Raw genomic sequence first — 18,397 nt, 5'->3', positions numbered from 1 at the left:
AAATCTTGATCCGTTCTAAAGTTATGAGGACTTTTTATAACTTTATTTTTAGCCCATTTTAACATTGTGCATTAACAAACTAAGACCATAATCTCAAAATAGTGCTAGATAAAGAAAAGTATACACCACCATTCAATGTCGGCATATTTTCACTTGGTTATGACGGATGTAGTTTTTTCAGACGCCATCTTGGATCCGCCATTTTGAAATGTGATCAATTAATTTAAATATGAAGGTGGTATTGTGACCCATCATTTTGAACTAGTTTTTTATACTGGACTCAATGCCGCAATCTGTTTTTTGTTATCAAGCTTTCTTGATGAAATATTAAAATTCTCTTATTTAAAATTTCAATATTTCAAAATCCAAAGATGCAAATGAAAAACGGATTGCGGCATTGAGTTCAGCATAAAAAATTATCTCAAAATGATGGGTCACAACACCACCTTCATATTTAAATTAATACATCACATTTCAAAATGGCGGATCCAAGATGGCGGCTGAAAAACTACATCCGTCATAACCAATTGAAAATATGTCGACAATGAATGGTAGTGTATACTTATCTTTATCTAGCACTATTTTGAGGTTATGGTCTTAGTTTGTAAATGCACAATGTTAAAATGCGCTAAAAATAAAGTTATAAAAAGTCCTCATAACTTTAGAACGGATCAAGATTTCTAAAAACGAATTGCGGCATTGTAATCAGCGTAAAATTCTAGTTTGAAATAATGGGTCACAACCCTACCTTTACATTTGAAAAAAAAACTTTGAATCCAATATGGCGGATCCAAGATGGCGGCCAAAAATTTATACCCACTCAAAATGAAGTACTTACTACTCAACAATGATCTGACGTGGTCCGGAGATGATATCTTAAGAAATGTAGAAAAAAGTAGGGGGAGAACTCATTTAAAATTCACCCTGTATAAATAAAGAATGGCTATAGAATGGTAAAAAATATATTACCACAAGAAAACCCGTTTTACTTAGTTTAAAAAAAAATATATAGATAAAGTTTATAAATTTTGTAATACTTTTTTACGCATATTTCATACATCTCGATTAATTGTGAACCCCTCCATTCGCGTTTGCTTGGGCATTTTTGAACATTCTAAATTAAATTATATTTGATATACTAAACTATTATGTTTTCAAAATACTATACAACCCTTTATTCCATAGTCATCTTGGACATCTGAATTTGTTAAGTGTCGTATTTTATAACCATTACGCTACTGATAGCATCGGAAAACGAGCGATAAGACTTATTTAGCAACACATCAAATCGAGGTGACTAATGTATGTTGATCTGGCGATATGTCCCCATCTCTGTGCTACAAACACCATAGAAACACTATAGGAACACCATAGAACCCATACCTGGACAAACTACACCATGGTCGGCGCATGGGGGGACGTTGTGTGCTCGGCTTTTATTTCGGTGAGTTAAATTTGCAGTTTAAAAAATTGCTTTCGCTTTACATTAATTTTTAAACTTTGTTGGGGCTCCGTTTCTCGCTTGTACTGTATATGTTTTGCTGTATAAAGTGTTATTCAGATTTGTAATAGATTTAAAATATTATGGGTAGTTTAGGTTTTACTACGACTAAAAGCGATTTTTGTTATAAAAACTAGTTTTACTAGTTAAAGTATTAAGAGAGTTTGAACAGTAGATTAAATTCTTTAAGTTCAATTTTATTGCCATGAGTAGTCCTTTGCCTAGTTAAACCTAGCAAAATTGTTGTCAAATTGTTGATAGGCCTAGTTCGAACGATCTAAAAATGCCTATTTAAAGAAATGCCCCAAATATGTAAGCACAACATGTTTCGGTTCTAGGAAAGCAAATCAGATTCATAACAAAATGCTCCCTCAAAAACGAATTCATTTAAGTAAAGATTTTCTTTTACGAATATTTTCAATAGTTCACCCCCGCGTGCATGTCCCACCCCTACAGTGTTTATGCAGACGTCGCCAAGGCTGTCTGTAGCGTCCAGTTACACTCATCTTGGAGGCAAATTTATTCTCTACCGGCAAAACTTTCCGCGCGGAATTAATTTTACCGTGTGAATAAATTAGAGGCGTAGTTGATTGTTAACAAAAATATTTGCATTTAATCATCCAGTGGACAAACCAAACGAGAAAATTTTTTCTCGGAAAGTTTTTGAGAGTGAAGACTTAAGTGAAATAAGTTTTGAATAATGAGGTTTTAAACATGACTAATATTGTGTCGTTTTGTCATTTTCAGTCGTAATCTATGTAACGTATTATTTTATATTATCTTTTTGAAATTCACTCTAACAGTTTGTTGTACAGTATATGGAATGACTTGTCTCGTCTTCAATGGTTGGTTTAGTCTCTTTTAAAATCCACTCATGGAAATCCACTCATGGAAATCCAATCACCCAGCTTGTGTTTGAAGTGTTGGTAACAAAAGATAATACTTGAAAACCCACAATGATTAAAACATCTTTATAAATAACACAAAGTGTATAAGTTTAAATTCAAATACACTTAATTAAATTGTGTGTATAAAGGAAAGTAGTTCTTACACAACAGTTAACGTTTAATCTTCATTATGGTTTTTTATCCACCCCCCTTATTGCAGCTTATAATATTTGGACAGCTTTATCACATTACTAAACAAATTGTCTGACATTAGTTTAAATTACGGAAGTAGTTACGTAATTAATATAAAATACAGTAATTACTTGAAGGAGAGTATACGATCTTACTCTCATACATCCACGTTGTACTAAATCGTATACTGTTTAAAGTAGGTTATTTCTATTTACGCCATTGAATTAATGGAGTTCGTGTTCTAAATAAATTAAATTTAAATAACTTTGGCATTTAACTATACACATATCATTAACAAACAGTGCTTAGAGCTAAATTAAGTAGCAACTTCTATCTAAAAATATTTTCAAAGGTGATTTAGGCCACAGTGATTGATTTAGAAATAACTTGATAAAAGACTGGTTAAGTGATTGCATTGTATGACTTAACCAGGTTTATATAATTCCATCACACCATGTTACATAGTCCTGTCTAACACAGAAACGTCAACGCAGTCCCCAACATATCCTCAATATCCTCCCATCATAGTCACAGGCTATTCAATCTCATCAACGAACACGTAACGTTAAATTGAACCAATTTATTTTATCCGATAAATATTCTGATGAAGAAGGAATTCGGTTGGTTGTATATTTTCACTATTTATTTTGTTACATATAAAATACAGTACTATGTCATGATTGTGATATCAATATAGGACTGAAACTAATGCCGTTGTACCCGCCTGAACTACCAGAGCTCGTTTCGATACAAAATAGCTATTGCAGTGATCCACGGTTTTCATAAACTGTTCAGTTTTTCGGTAGTAAACCATTTTTTCATTAAATCTTTATACTCATTTCAGTTCTACATTTATGTCGAAAATAGGCGAGTCATCTCGTCCCACCGTTGCTTTGGGTGGCCGTTCTCGACTTGCTTTGCCGTTTTTTGCCATTCTTGTAAGTGTAAACATAAAAATCAAGTGATATTTTAATACATTTAAACACTCAATGCTATGAAAACCTACACATATTATGTAACAATCCAATAACAATGTATTTAAACACTGATTTGATTAAGATTTCTTGTCTAGATTTGATTTCATTTGACTACGTAAAATGATGTGTTAGTGACACTTTGTAAATCATATATTTCTACCCGATGTCGTGAGATGAGTAAAATACATATTTATCTCTTGAGAAGGGCCTCCGAGTTTATACATACAGTATCAAGCACAAATAGGAAACCTTGAGATCTCCTATATTTTCTCCAGTGTAGTGTTACTTGTTCACTGGGTGTTAAGTTGATGAGGCTATTAATCTGTTTGGTTGGGATGATTTAGATTTTCCTGATACATTTTGATTATTAAACAAAACATAAACACATCTTACAATAGTCTTCTATCTAAGGGATGTTTTGATCACAAAAATATTACGACTCGCATTTTCGTTCTACTTCCAAAACGAATAATTCATTAAATCATTGATTAACGAGGACATTACGGAAAGAATTGGTCGCAGAATATTGGATTTGCTCCTGTTTGATCATAAAACAATGTTTGGGTGCGCCAGAATTATAATTAATGAGGTGATTTACTTTTTGAAAGATGTGCTAGTTGGCTAATTTGATATAGTAAAAGGTCGTTAGGACGAGACCAGCTTGTTAGCGTAGAGTCACAACTCACCTTCAGTGTCACCTGGTGGTTGTGACGTCAAACTATGAGAAATATAAGTTTTAATATTTAGTAATTTTTGGTATTTTTACATTGTTTTCCTTATGAATGGAAGCTTCCTCTGGATTTGGCCAGAGATAAATTTCAACGTTTGAATGTGTACGAAAACTTAGCCTGAAGAGAATCATACTTTGTATGTCTACGTTTTTGCACTGTACCCCGACAAAATCTGTTAAGTGTCACTTGCTTAGGGGCATAGAATAATAAGATGTTAGTACAATATCGTAACGTAAACATTATGATTATTGCAAATTGATTAATTCAATATGGTAGTAAGTTTTATACATATTTTACAAGAAAATAGGAGACGGACAAATGAAACTCGCTAAGTCGCAACCGTAGCTATGAAAAGTAACAAGACATTTAGGTATTCAATCCGGTCTTGGCATGAAAATGAAGGTTGTCAATTTGTTTCTATAAACAGACCAATGTCTGTATTAACAATATGTACACTAACTTTCAATTTTTAAATAGAAATGTACTCTTATCAGCCTAATAAAACTACTTCGACCCTTGTTTTCATTCCCCTCAGCTATGTTTTTATGTTGATATAGTTTATAATAATTATTATCAAACGTCACCTCTTCGTGATTACATAACAAAAATTGAGTTAGTCATGCAACAAGTTTAATAAACATAACTTGCATTATTTCTTGTCTAATGTGAGTTAATTGGTTAAATTTTAAAAAATTAAAATGATCACGAATCCAATAAAGCTGAAGTTTTAATATTAGACTTACGATTTATTAGTGTGCCTACATTGCATACTTTTTTAAATCAGTGTCTTTATTTTTAAATATTTTTAACGTAACATTTTCAATCAGTGAAGGCAAAGCTATTAAATTAACAAAACCAAAACTATTGACAATTTACTTCATTTAGACGAAATAACCGCTCTCTAAAACTAAAACTATATATTTGTATAATATCTTCAAAGTGGGCAGGATATCAGTAGAAAACTGTAAAGATAAAAATAATAGTCAAAAGTAACTCATAAATCAAGTGTCCCAGAACCTTCATGCTCAGTCAATAGGCTAGTTAGCCACAAGATAATTAGCATACTAGTGCTGTGTTCTATGTTGCGTAATAACTATTAACTTGTTAACTGACTGATTCTTACTGGTTAACATGGCTTAGTTAATAAGTTCACACTTACCGTAGACCATGTAGGTGAACAGCATTGTTAGTTTTATAGTTTTGTACCAAATTTATTTCTTAATTTTAGGTCTTACCTATTGATTTGTTTAGGTTTTTAAACAGTCCATTAAGATTCAGTTTTGTGACGTTTAAATAATTCGCAGTTGATTTTCGTTATATTTAATTAAGTAGCTTTTCACACAATTTTGTGTTATTTTTTGTATTTAACATAATATTAAAGATAAATGTGATTTTGTACAGATTATTAAGTATACAAAATAAGCCCCTTTAAATCGCTAATTTTTATATTTTGAGTCTGCTTCATGGACGTGGGTGTTTTAGGTGTTTATTATAAGCCCAAAAGAAACAAATTATGTAATATTTCATCAGCTTCGTCCACGGTCACAGCGTTTAATTTGCTATTCGATATTTGGGACATTTGTCTTTATAATCATAAGTAAAGTTTCAACATTTTCTGTTTCTATTTTGATAATAACCATGAATATAGTTATTAATCTCATTGGCAAAAATATTAAATAATCTATATTATCTTAATAAATCTTAATTGTTTATATTTGATTTAAATCACTTGCTCTACATATACATATAACCTATCTATATATTAATAGGCAAGCATGTTTCTTTAAAACCTTTTTTCTCAGCTTGTGTACTTTGCAGGGAAAAACTACGCATATTGTTAGAAAGATATTTTTCTGTAGATGTGCAGAAAAATAAAAATAATAACATGGACCTTGTGGGTTGCCATGCTAGCAACGAAATAACAACGCAATACAGGGTATTCAATAAAGATGGGAACATAATTTACGTACTGATTCTTTGCGTCAAAATAAAGAGAAAATCAAGAATAACATTTTTTCCAAAATCACTTCGTTAACCAGATATCCACCATTTTGTATTTTGTACATTTTTATATTTACATTTTTTTACGGATCTTTATGAAACTTGGTACGTGTGTTAAAGTAGAAGAGACCCTTGTGAGAAAAAAATGTTCATCTTGATTCAACCGAAAATTTCAATATGGCGATAATTTTAATTTTTTAAACTGGAATTTCTCAGAAATTGCTGATTTTTATGAAAAAATTTCAAGAACACTTATATTTTGCATTTTTAATTCCCTGTCAAACGATACCAAGTTTAAAAGATTGAATGATAAATATCTGAAATATTAAAATTTTTAATTATAAAACGGGGTAGAATAAGGCAAAAGCTAGTCAGGATTTCCTTGTGATGGTAGGCCTAGTCCCGAAATTGATCATACTTTTCAGGTAGGTTTCAATAAATTTTCAAAATCACATCAATCCTAATGATCTTCTTTTCTCTAGTCCTGTATAATAGCTAGTTCACTAGTAGTCAACTATCGCTAGAATTCCACCAGTAACAATTTTTCTCGTTGATGAGGTGATTAGTCCCATTGAATTTAAAGGTCCTCCTCCTAAACCAAAAATACGTTTCTAATTTGAGGAGAATTGTTCCAAAATCATAGATCTCTGGATCTCTCTGCAAAAAACCACAAGTTGAACTTTCAACTCGATGAAGCATGAGTGTATACAGTCTGCAATGTTTTGCAACTTGAGAAATGTTATTCCTCAGTTATTGAACATTCCTAACCATCCCGCGTAACAATGCTACACGTAGCTTTGAGGCTTGCCGATGTCCTCGGCATCACTCGAGGTAATTGTCATTATACTTGTGTGATCGTTAACCCGACCTCAGCCCTTGCAGTCTATTTCACCTACAAACTTAAAACTTTTAATCTAATGTTTGGTTTAATTTAACATTGCAAATATTATACAATGCAGTAGTAATGGTCCAGCATTTATTTCATGGTTTGTATCAGTTTCGACCTAATTCCTTTTAAGTTTGATAGGTTAATTCATATGAGTTAGTTCACATGTTCCTCCTGTAAAACCACATTTTGTTCCATTAACCATCGAGTAACCAGTGTAACTGTATAAATAATAAAAATCTGTAGGTGAAAATCTACGGGTTTAGAAAATGAGTTATATCGGTTCACATCGAAACTTTCAATATAACATCGATTTTTTTGAACCTGCCGAACGCGAGTTCAAGCAGCACAATTTCATTTTGGAATTGGGTTTATTTTTTTAGTAGGCCTAATCATAGAGACTACTGAAAATAATTCAGACGTAATTAATTTCTACAAAATTGAAACGTTGAGTTACAAAGCTGCTTACTGCTTACTTCCCTCCGAATTGCATACTGTGGTTAAAATATTCCTGAAACCTAGCAAACCCTGTAAATTGCATTTTAAATCGAAAGTTTTACTCCATGGGTAAAGAAAATTAAACCCGCATTAAATTTAAATTAATCAATTAATAAGAAAAAAGTTAATAAAAAACCACCAGGAAGTTGCGGAAGTTGGGAAGTTTTCGTTTATGTGTTATTCAGTTTAAACCCAATGTTCTTAATTATCATTTGTTTGTTCAACTAGAAAATGGGTTGTTTTTAGGCCTGAACAATTGTAACACCTATGTGGCAATATGTTTAGCACCTAGACGCGTTGCTAATCCCATTTCGTAAAACTGTCCCCAATACTTTCAAATAATCATTCAAAACTCTCCATGCGAATGTTACCCCAAACTGCAATATTGCTATTAAAACCAACTTTTCAATCGTTATTGTAAAATATGTATTGCTTATGAAAGGAAATATAAATAATTATCTATAATGTGTTACGAATGATTTTATCGTAAGTCATCTAAAACTGAGGAGTAGTAAAAAAAGTTTTTTAAACTTTACATTTCAGGAAAACCTCGTATAATTATTTTTTAATTATCCCTATGAGAACTTGTTTGCCTTTGTTCTTGAGTAGTACAGTAGTTTGTATATTATACTATGTCTATTTCGCATAATAAGACACCCGAATATGCCACACAAGCCAAACGTGCATAGGATAATAAAAGAGTGGCCACTATTAATAAAAAAAATAATGGTGCCTATAATTTTTACTAGTGAATTAAAGGATTCAAAAATTAATTTATCACTGATTTTAGAATACTTCAACATGTTGAACTAATATCACAAACACAAAAAAAGTCAGAAAACTAATATTTACCTTCAAATATATATTAACTTGAGATTTGAATTTTAAATGCAATTTCTTTTCTAGTTAGCTAATGGGGATCAATTAATTGTACAACTGCAGAATCGTAATGTTAAAAAATAATCTGACTTATTAATAATTTTGTACTTGTACTGTACTACGGTTTAATGACAAATACAAACTATCTCATTAAAATAACGTTTAAAAACCAGTAAATCTATATAATTAATACGCTACATGAAACTTTGTCGGTTGAACTCCTCCGCCATTTCTTAACCGATTTTATCAATTGACGTCTCATTGGAAAGAGCGTGTCGCGTAGATTTGCAAACTGGCCTTACATTTTTGAAAAAGTACCTTGGGTTCTGCCCCAGTGGCTGTTAAAGTTCCCATGTTATCCTTATGGAGAACATAATTGTTTACATTTTGATCAGCTGTATAATTTAATTGCTGTTATTTATTTTTCAATTCAACGAAACGCACTGGACTGAGTACATTTATATTTACTATTTGAGTTTGTGTAAACATAACCCCCAAGACGGATTGTGTTAGTATGGTTGTATCTTAAATTTATGTATTTATCGTTGTTTTGTGTCGCTATGACGGATCGAGTTGGCATGATTGTAACTGAAATTTGTGCATTTATAGTTGTTTCGTGTAGCTATAATTTGTTTATTTGTTGTTTTATTTTTCTTTTAAATGCCTCCGACGCGACAACAAAGAAACATGGACAAGAGGCGTAATCGTGATAACGACCGCAGCTACAGGTGGCGCGAAATAGGCTTAACTCATCACAGTCAGCACCTGACCCTGGAAAATCTCAACTATTAGATTACAAATGCGCCCTAACACTACCCCAAAACGATTCGTTCTCAATTGACCCTCTATCAATGATCTGTGTTGCCTGTAGAGCGAGGCATTTTGAGAGTGAGAAAACCGGCCGGAATGCTTTAGGTTGATCAATAACGAAGTTAACATGGTCTGAGTTACACACCGGTAATCTTTGAGTTGACTCTTTTAAACTATTGTAAATATGACTGTTATTCGTTTTGAAATAACTTCTAGGTAATATTTTGCAATTGCTCGAATTTGAGCAACATGTAAACTAGTACCAATTAGTTTGAATTCTTGGTCTTTGAACTCTACAAGTTTTCAACAAACCAACCACTTTTGCAACTAATTTAAAGCTAAATTTATGCCTAATTAAAACCGATTGTGATTATTTTTAGTTGTGCAAGGTTTATATCGCCTACACACGTTTTGTATGGACAGACTTGAGAAGGGGAGTGTTTTGACGGCGCCTGCAATCACCCCCCCTCCACCCCCACAACTAAAGCCCCCCTTAAAAGAGTGATAATAAGACGTGTTTGCCTGACTGATCGTTTATGACTTAAAATCATTCTTCCACAAAAAAAAAACACTCATTAACATAAGCTATTCTATAGCGGGGTGTGTTGTATGATATTCCAGCTTATAAATTTAAAGCGTAACTAGATTTTAATTTTATAACAGTACTGCATATTTAAATTTTGTATTTGGCAGACATAAAACAATCAAAATAATGTATATACATTTCCTTTTTTAAATTTAATAAGTTATTACAAAGTATTCATAATATCACCTACAATATTCATAAAAAGTTAAAATATATACAAATAGTGGGTCAATCTGTACTTTATTTCCATATTTCAATTTTTGTTGTTCAGGAAAACCAAGGTTGAATCTCATAAGTTTTACTTTAATAGTTTTACCTTTATAATTTTGTAAAACCTTTTCGTAATCCAAAGTTCTTGAGTATGGGGCCAATTACAGCTCATAAAAGCTTTTTGACCACAGACAGCGTAACTTGTTTGTTGTTTTCATTCTTCTATGTTTGGATTTATATATATACGTGTAATAAATAGCCTTTACATGAATGAAAACTTCTAAATCTCTGTAGTTTTTGTTTCATCAACACACAACCCAGTTTGAACCGGTTTAACGCCAGCTTCACTAGGCGCCATGCTGCACAGAAGCTGCTGCTCGTGCACAGATCTGCTGATAACGGATGCTGCAGCGTGAGAGAGCACTGGATGCTGAATGCTGCGACCGGAAGTGATAACAATAATGACCTTGACATTGTCACACGCGCTGTCTCGTCTCCCGCCAAGTCAAAGACCGCTGAAGTTAATGGACTCCATAGAGATTTACAATTTTAGCATCTACGTGCAACTCGTTTATTATTGGTCGTTTCCAGGTGTTTAATGCATAACCTGTCTATATTGTACTGCATTTAAAACCAACATTTGTGCAGCTATAGTGAATTACAGGAGTTTCGCCTGCGCCAAAGCAAAAGCAGATAAATTTGTTTCAAATCTAACGACACCTTAAGATGTTAATTCACATGACTATCTATCTATATATATAATACGCTAAGCCGATTTTTGTAAACAGAACTCCTCCCTCATTTTTGGACTGATTTTGATGATTAAAGTGTCAAATGAATGGCCCTGATCTGTAGTTTTGCAAAGTCTTTTTCGTTTTTTGAAATCTTTATTAGTTTGGGCAGGATCTTCCATCAAAGTTGGATTTTCTCCCATAAGATTAACATGGAGGAATCTAAATATTTAATTGGAAACTTTGTCTCCATTAATTTGAGAGAACGACTGGGCGTAGAAACTTGGTAGAGGTGTCCAAAGAAAGGTCTTGGTCTCTAGATGAGTTACCAAAATAAAAACTAAGTGAATCCCGTTAGGGCTCTGCCCCAGAAGCCCTTAAAGATCCCTCCACAGATTTGTTTACATTTTGTCCATGTGGATAATACCTTTTAATGAAACAGCTGTTAATTTTTGAATTGTATTTTAAACAACACACATTTATTGGGAGTTACTGAATTAATTGTCCAAAAGAAGTATTTGCAATGTTATTTTCTGATTTTCAAATTGATTTTCTTCTGTATCATGTCATATTTTGCAATATAACGTTCCATTACGAAATCAGTGGAAAATCCTTTTATCACAGTAACTCTTATTTAACAATTATTTCTTATTGAACTATCTTATATCTATTGTACGGGTTGGTGTCTGCCTTTTTCATCTCTTTTGGCTATATTTTATCATATTATTCTAGACAGATCATCATAGGTTCGTGAGATTATTGTCATACATGTTTTCAATCATTGGAAAAATCTTCGATTGTGTAATACAATACAAAATAATACAAGTGCAGAAGTGTCTTTTAGCTTTAAAATTAACCCCACAACCGATTTCTCAAAACTATACTAGAGGGTAATTCATTGGCACAGAAGTACGATATCCCCACAGCCAATTTCTTAAAACTATACTAGAGAGTAATTCATTGGCACAGAAGTACGATATGAACTGATGCGACGTGACGAAGGAAAAATCAAACTTACACTGTGACGGATAGACCTCCCTTTCAAGTTAGAACGTGTCTCCTCAACAAGCAGATGTTAATCTCTCAAATAAAATCATAGATTAATCTTTACACTGATGAAATCTGGGAAGTTTTTAACTAAAAAAGATCCACCAATACGATTTTGATACTATTTAAAGGTATTCCAAAGTATGGGAAATATTTTATTTGTTGAATGATCAACCACATTTGGTAACTAACGCAATTAATTTCATTATTGTTTTTACACTTATTGATCTTTAAACAATGCTAAATGCTCAAAATATGTATAATTTCACTCAATTTATCGCAGTTAGATGAATTAGCGTAAGCCTTGAAAGTAACCGTCGATTTCGACGGGTTTCACCTAGTAAAATATAAAAGGTTACTCCGATCTGGAGAAGTGTATCTATATTGCATACACTTTGCCGAATTGATATGTTCTTTAAAATGAATTCAATTCAAGTGCTTAACCAACCATTATGTTTTCCGAATTAGAGGATTTCTCAAGTTTTTGCCCGATTAAAACTAATAACGTATAAATGGTTAACAACTCTCGAAAGCTCGTCTTCCTAGTCATATTTATCTTTTTTGCAATATTTTTCATTTCTTGTTGGAAAGTCTAACAAACCCGATTCCAACAATTATCCCCGCGGCTGCAGGTTAAATCCTAGAAGCCGGACGCGACGACCGACATCCTTTGCAGGGAACTCATCATCCAATTGTACCAATGAGAAAAGTGCCTTGTCTCTGAAGCGGCAAATTGCAGTGTTGGGCTTAGTTGTGTCCTACAAGCAGTGCGAATAGTGTTCTCGGACGTTCCGATGTTCCTCATAGAGTCTTTGGTGTGAATCCATAGTTGTGTTATTGTATAGAAAATTTGTGAACTGGATGTTAAAGTATTTTGTGGAAGGTTTTTTGACGAGCCAAAACCATTCAGTTTATTTTGTCGAGACATCTGTGCGTCTTCAAGAACTGTTGTGTCTAACATTGGAAGTTAACTTGCATTTCGGGTCAAGATTTTTGACTTTTTAAACATACTCTGTTTTTACAGTTATTCTCTTGGCAAACCGTGTTGTTATTGCTAAGCCTCGCATTTAAGTCTATAACTAACTGTTTGACTCACGTAGTTTCTCCTTACAGAATCAATCTTGACCGCGTTCCCATTAGTGCAATGAACGCTTTTGACCGCAAATCCATGATTGTCGAATCCTAGTGGTTCTCCTACAGGACTTGATCCACAGGACTCACCCGGACTCCAGGATGCCGCTGAGTCCTGTCCAGGAGGAGATCCCCGGGATAGACGGGTCGGAAGGGGACGCCGAGTGGGACGACTTTGACCGGTTGCTGACTGAATACAAGCTGAGGAGACGCGCTGTGCCTACGTCCCCGCTGCTGAGTCGCCGGTATCTGGAGCAGCAGGAACTATCAGGATTCTACCCTTGTCCTCCGCCCTCGCAGGCTCCCGTGCTGCTCGACCCCTACGCTGAATATGAGCCCAGCGACTCGGTAAGAGAGTGGGGTGGCGTGCTGGAAGCTATCGTATGCTTTAGGGTTTGGCCAAGTAAGGTGTGCTGTGGAAACTTCAGGATTTATTTTGTTACCCTCCCAGCTTGGTTAAGGCTAAACGCCAGGAGTATATTGTAGCCATAAACTTGATGTTTAAGGAGTGACACAAGGATGTAGGCTGATTTCAATTATCTTTTTTAATTTTTATATGTATTTAACACGAAAACAGAGAATATGTATGTGTTGGTGAAACCGATCTATTATTGCGGTGGTCCAATAGGTATATTTGATTAGCTCTAAGAATTCTTCATCTCTTGACTACTTTATTTTACGATAAATCGTGTTTTTTTTTATGATAATTGAAATACGCGTTAATCGTATCCACAACTATTTAAATAAACGAGGAGAATACACAGCTGAAATTTTTGTTTAAATATTCGGTTTTTGTTTTTAACTCTGATTTGACCTTGATAAAAAATGTAATTTCCGAAAAATATGCTGTGAAAATGAAATTACACATTTTCAAATAGGCTAACAATTCAAAACCACCCCCACCTACTTGTAATGGCATAACAGTGTTAATCCATACATCTTCCATTTTTCTTATTTCATCTTTTTAATTAATCCCTTTTATTAAAGAATAAATCCGATATCTGATACTGTATACCATAATTAAAAATATTTTTATAAGATATACGACCATGAGAAAATAATTTACTTTGGTCAGTCAAATAGGACAGCAAATTTAATTAAAAAAGCTTGATCTGTATTCTTTAGTTTCAAAGTTATCTTAACTACTCTCTGGATTGTTCATTCTTTGATATCGAATAGCTTCGATTGGTTCTTTGGTGAACCCTTTGACACAATAAACCAGTGAAGTACCTTTTGATTCTTGAATATACAAAATAATCTTAACATATTTTCAATCAAGTACGAGAAGCTTGCAAAATCTCGCTCGAAAAAAAATTTGTCAAATAGTTTTATTTGCATTTTTGTAACCGTGATTCTATATTATTTGACGTAACGAGTCTATTCATAGTCTGACAGAGGAATGCTCTCTCTTTCGCAAAGAGTTGAGAGAGGTTTTGTTTATTATTCGGCCTCAGAAGATTTGCTAAACTCTAGACCAAACACAACAAACTGCTGGAACAAGTCCAAGCGCGCCTTGGTCTGTAATTTGTCATCGCCAATAAATATTTATTTCTTCCAGAAACTGAAGACCCACTCGCGAATTTCCTCCTTGGGTGGACGTCTGAAAATTCTTGCTAGATTTTTGAGATTTTACTCAATTTAACAGTTTAATATGATACCCTACATTGGAATCTGAGAAACATTTTGTTTAAAAATAGTAGTTTCTTTATATCTCGTTTACTGTGGTTCAATCATATCATATACTTAGAAACATTACCAAAAGTTTCGTTGCTTTCTTAAAATATATTTCCAAATTATACTAAACTAGCTGTACCCGCGGGCTTTGCCCCGTTCAACTTCTTAATTTTGAAGATGAGCTCGTTCGCATGGCTCAATCACGTCCTGGTTGAAGTTTGTTCGCTACGCTCACTCACCTTTGGGTTAGAGCTCGTTCGCTGCGCTCACTTGCCTTCAGGTTAGCTAGTTCGCTTTGCTAACTCGCCATATTCTAAACGTTGCAAATTTCTGCAATCAACTACGTGAAAATAGTATCAAATTGTTGTATATAGTTTTATTTGTATTTTGACACATTTCATTGATTACGTGAAAATTAAATATTCTTTCAGACTCAAAAACAATTTTTCGATTTACTAGCTTTATTTGTAAAATCTTCTATGAACTTCACTTATCCAACCCTTATAGATTACAATCACAATAAATGTTATACTCGGGTTTGTATGTTTATCCAGTTATGTTTGAACTTGTGATAGGAGCATACTACAAAATATTAATCAATTAACTTATCACACTTCTATTAATTGATCCATGTTCAACGGCTTATCCCCGTTATCTAGATGGATTAACACTCAAGTGTGCCGGCGCTGGTGTTGGACTAATTGTAGCCACAATTTCCACAAGTTTACAGTCCAGTTTTGCTGGGAGCGATTTTCTCAATTACGCTTTATCTAAGTGGGGGGTTTCTTCCTTCTTCTGAGAGCAATTTGAATGTTTCTTCTAAGAAAGTTGTTTGTAGGTTGTATCTATTGGTTTCTTCCACCATTAAGCGACTTGGTTGAATGCACGGGACTTCTGACGTGGTTTGGAACCCAGCATAAAATATATTTATGCTTACCTACCAGTTGAAAATATAGGGTTCTTAATCCATGAGTATTTTCTTTTTTTGGACACATCCTTCCACTTAAAGCCAATAGTTTAGTAAAATAAATGGTATGTCAAAAGTGTGTACTAATTATGTAAGTGATTAGAATGTATGCTACATTTTTAAACCATCCTTTCATCAGCGTTCAATTGCGTTGAACACATTTGAGTGCATTTGACCAATATTTTATTCTTTAGAATTGGCTTAAAGTATCATCCAGCATAATACCACATGAGCAACTAAATAATAAACGAGCATTATATTTGATGTGGCAATCAACCCTATGTCAGGCCAGGCTGCTCAACATATAAACAATAGGAAGGTCAGTTCAGTAGCTAATGTGTATGGCTGCGTGACAATGTTATTTCCATCCACTTTGTTGTTTAGGCAGTTTGATTTATTTCTGCACACACCAATACAGTCGGCCTCTTTGGCGAATGAGGTGGTGCGTGGCCTAATTAAACATGAATGCCTTGCCAGGAGTCTTAAACAAGATTTAAAACAATATTTGGATGTTAAAATTATAACTTAAATTACTTCAAGTATCACCTTATTTTATTTCAAGTTGACTTTCTGAGGGTTGTGTCACGGTTAGAGTATGAGAATGCAAAATGTTCAGATAATTTTCAGACGCAAAATTCAATAACAATGGTCTTCATCCATTCGTGCCATCTCCATATTCACAACCTCTAATGTCCATATTTCAACCACTAACCTCAATTTTTAGATTCTACTGATTTTAAAATTTAAATTAACCATTTAGTAAATTTGTTTAACGGTAACTAGTAAAACTGTTCATAGCCCCCACAACAATTACATTCTAAGTATTTTTAATTGGAAACTTTTAACATTATTGAATTTATATTAACTAAACAACAGTACAATACAAAGTTTCAACGAATTTTCTGTGAAGAAGTAGGACCGATTGAAATAAATATATCAACTAAAATCACAAATGTGTTTCAAGTACAGTAATTAAACCGTTCACTGGTCTATAAGACTTTGACATGAAAAAACAATACAACAGTATCAGAGATTATGATTGATTAGTTCAATTGTTCAATGATTTTTTTGTGCATATTTTCTCTTGATTTCTATAGAATTTCATTTTCAAGGGGAAAACTCAAACCTGAGTGTTTCACGAAATATTTGCCCAATGAATTCAGTTCTGTAAAGAAGACTGTATGGTATGTGACATTCTACAATAATAATTGTCTAACGTTCGCCTTTAAATGTGCTAAATGCATGAACAGTGCATTTTTTATGAGAGATTTGCCAGCACTTTAATTTCTTTCGTCAACTAGGTTATCATGACTAAACTAGGCCTATTCTCAAACATTGGCATTACACTTTTAAATAGTTATTTTTCACTTTCGTGACAACAATTTAGCAGAAGTAGATCTTAAATCTCCCACAATACGATTGATTATGTGAACGTTTAAGTGTCCAAAACAGTGTTCCAAACGCGTGTAAGGTAAACAAATTCACGGTTTGTCAATATCCTCAAAATTTCAATCTACGACTTATAATCATCTAGGAGACCGAGTGACTATTGTGCATCCTTTAAATCCGAAGGTCGCTGGTTCGATTCCAAACCATATTGGACCCAGCTTCCGTTTACCATTGGGATATCAAAAATGATGTTGTCTAACGTAAGGTTAACGTTATATAGCAAATGTACCGTTTTACAAAAAAGTCTAAAATTCCAATTTTGCAGACAAAATAAAATGATTGTTACCACTTATGCTATATAGGCCACATGGTGTTTGTAAACATTGTGCTAGGCCAGTGAGTGCGTCGGTCTGGACCTCGCCATGCTCAGAATAGCGGCGTCGGGTACAGCAGTGCGTCGCGACGGACCGGGAGATGTGGTGTGATGTTCATTACGAGGAAAACGCCGTGTTCTTCGACCACAACTGCGTAAGTTACGACTATTGTGTAGTCAAAAAATCACAATATCTCAAGTATCTTACACTCTCCGATAACGCTAGTGAAGGAACCAGAATTACTAATCGAACGTCGTGGTAGTTTGACTTTTCCTTTCAAAACTACATTGGATGTTGCAGTTTTGTATGACAAATTCGATTCAATAACGATAGTACCTTCCTTGCGTTTTATTCACGCTAAAGATGCCAATGGTAAAGACTGGTTGATTGGTTTGTTTCGCAATTTCAATGGTGTGTAAATTGTGTGCAAAAATGTCGATTTACTTCCAACTTAGGCCTAAGTATTGTTGTGCAATTAATGGCAATAAGTATGACAACACTATATTAAAATATCATACGTCCAAATGTCTTAATGTTGGTCTTTGTGCATAAAACTGGATTTTGCAGATGTTGATTTGCCTCAAATATCTTATATCTTCTCATAGTATATAATTAAAGTGACAACCGTCCATCTAATATCTAAGTATATGAAAGTAGAAAACATATAAAATTTCGAAACTAATCTGACGTCTCGACGTTATAATTTTAACTATTTAAATTTGCAGACTTACAAAACCGTTGACTTTTGTACTAAGCATCCTAAAGCATATCTTATTGTGATTGACGATTATTTAAACAGTAAAGAAAACAAAAATACTCATCGGATATTCTGATTAGTGATTTATTTTTTTCGTATCTAAAACCAATATATCAAAGTAGTAGTAAAATTTGGAAATTTGATTAATGTCAACCATTATCATGTATAT

The 18,397-nt window shown here is 33.5% G+C and overlaps 1 protein-coding gene across 5 annotated transcripts in view; it reads left to right on the top strand.

Moving 5' to 3' along the window:
* The window catches only part of LOC128989674 (chloride channel protein 2-like), an 89,391-nt gene that overhangs the window by 48,190 nt on the left and 22,804 nt on the right, over nucleotides 1-18,397 (top strand). The window contains exon 1 of one of the 5 annotated variants that reach the window (XM_054411647.1): nucleotides 12,746-13,415. The exons of 3 other annotated variants lie outside the window; for them this stretch is intronic. In XM_054411647.1, the coding sequence (XP_054267622.1) occupies nucleotides 13,170-13,415 (246 nt within the window). In that variant the 5' untranslated portion in view covers nucleotides 12,746-13,169. Of the gene's footprint in view, nucleotides 1-12,745; nucleotides 13,416-17,555; nucleotides 17,626-18,397 lie in introns of those variants that run through there. One more of the 5 variants, XM_054411648.1, reaches the window with a different exon arrangement.

This window comes from Macrosteles quadrilineatus, unplaced genomic scaffold (assembly GCF_028750875.1).
Source record: "Macrosteles quadrilineatus isolate MER2022 unplaced genomic scaffold, UCM_ALF_1.0 Scaffold_3__2_contigs__length_128488019, whole genome shotgun sequence".
Classification (NCBI taxonomy): domain Eukaryota; kingdom Metazoa; phylum Arthropoda; class Insecta; order Hemiptera; family Cicadellidae; genus Macrosteles; species Macrosteles quadrilineatus.
The sequence above is the reverse complement of the archived record's forward strand: the minus strand, read 5'-3'. Positions and strand labels throughout refer to the sequence as shown.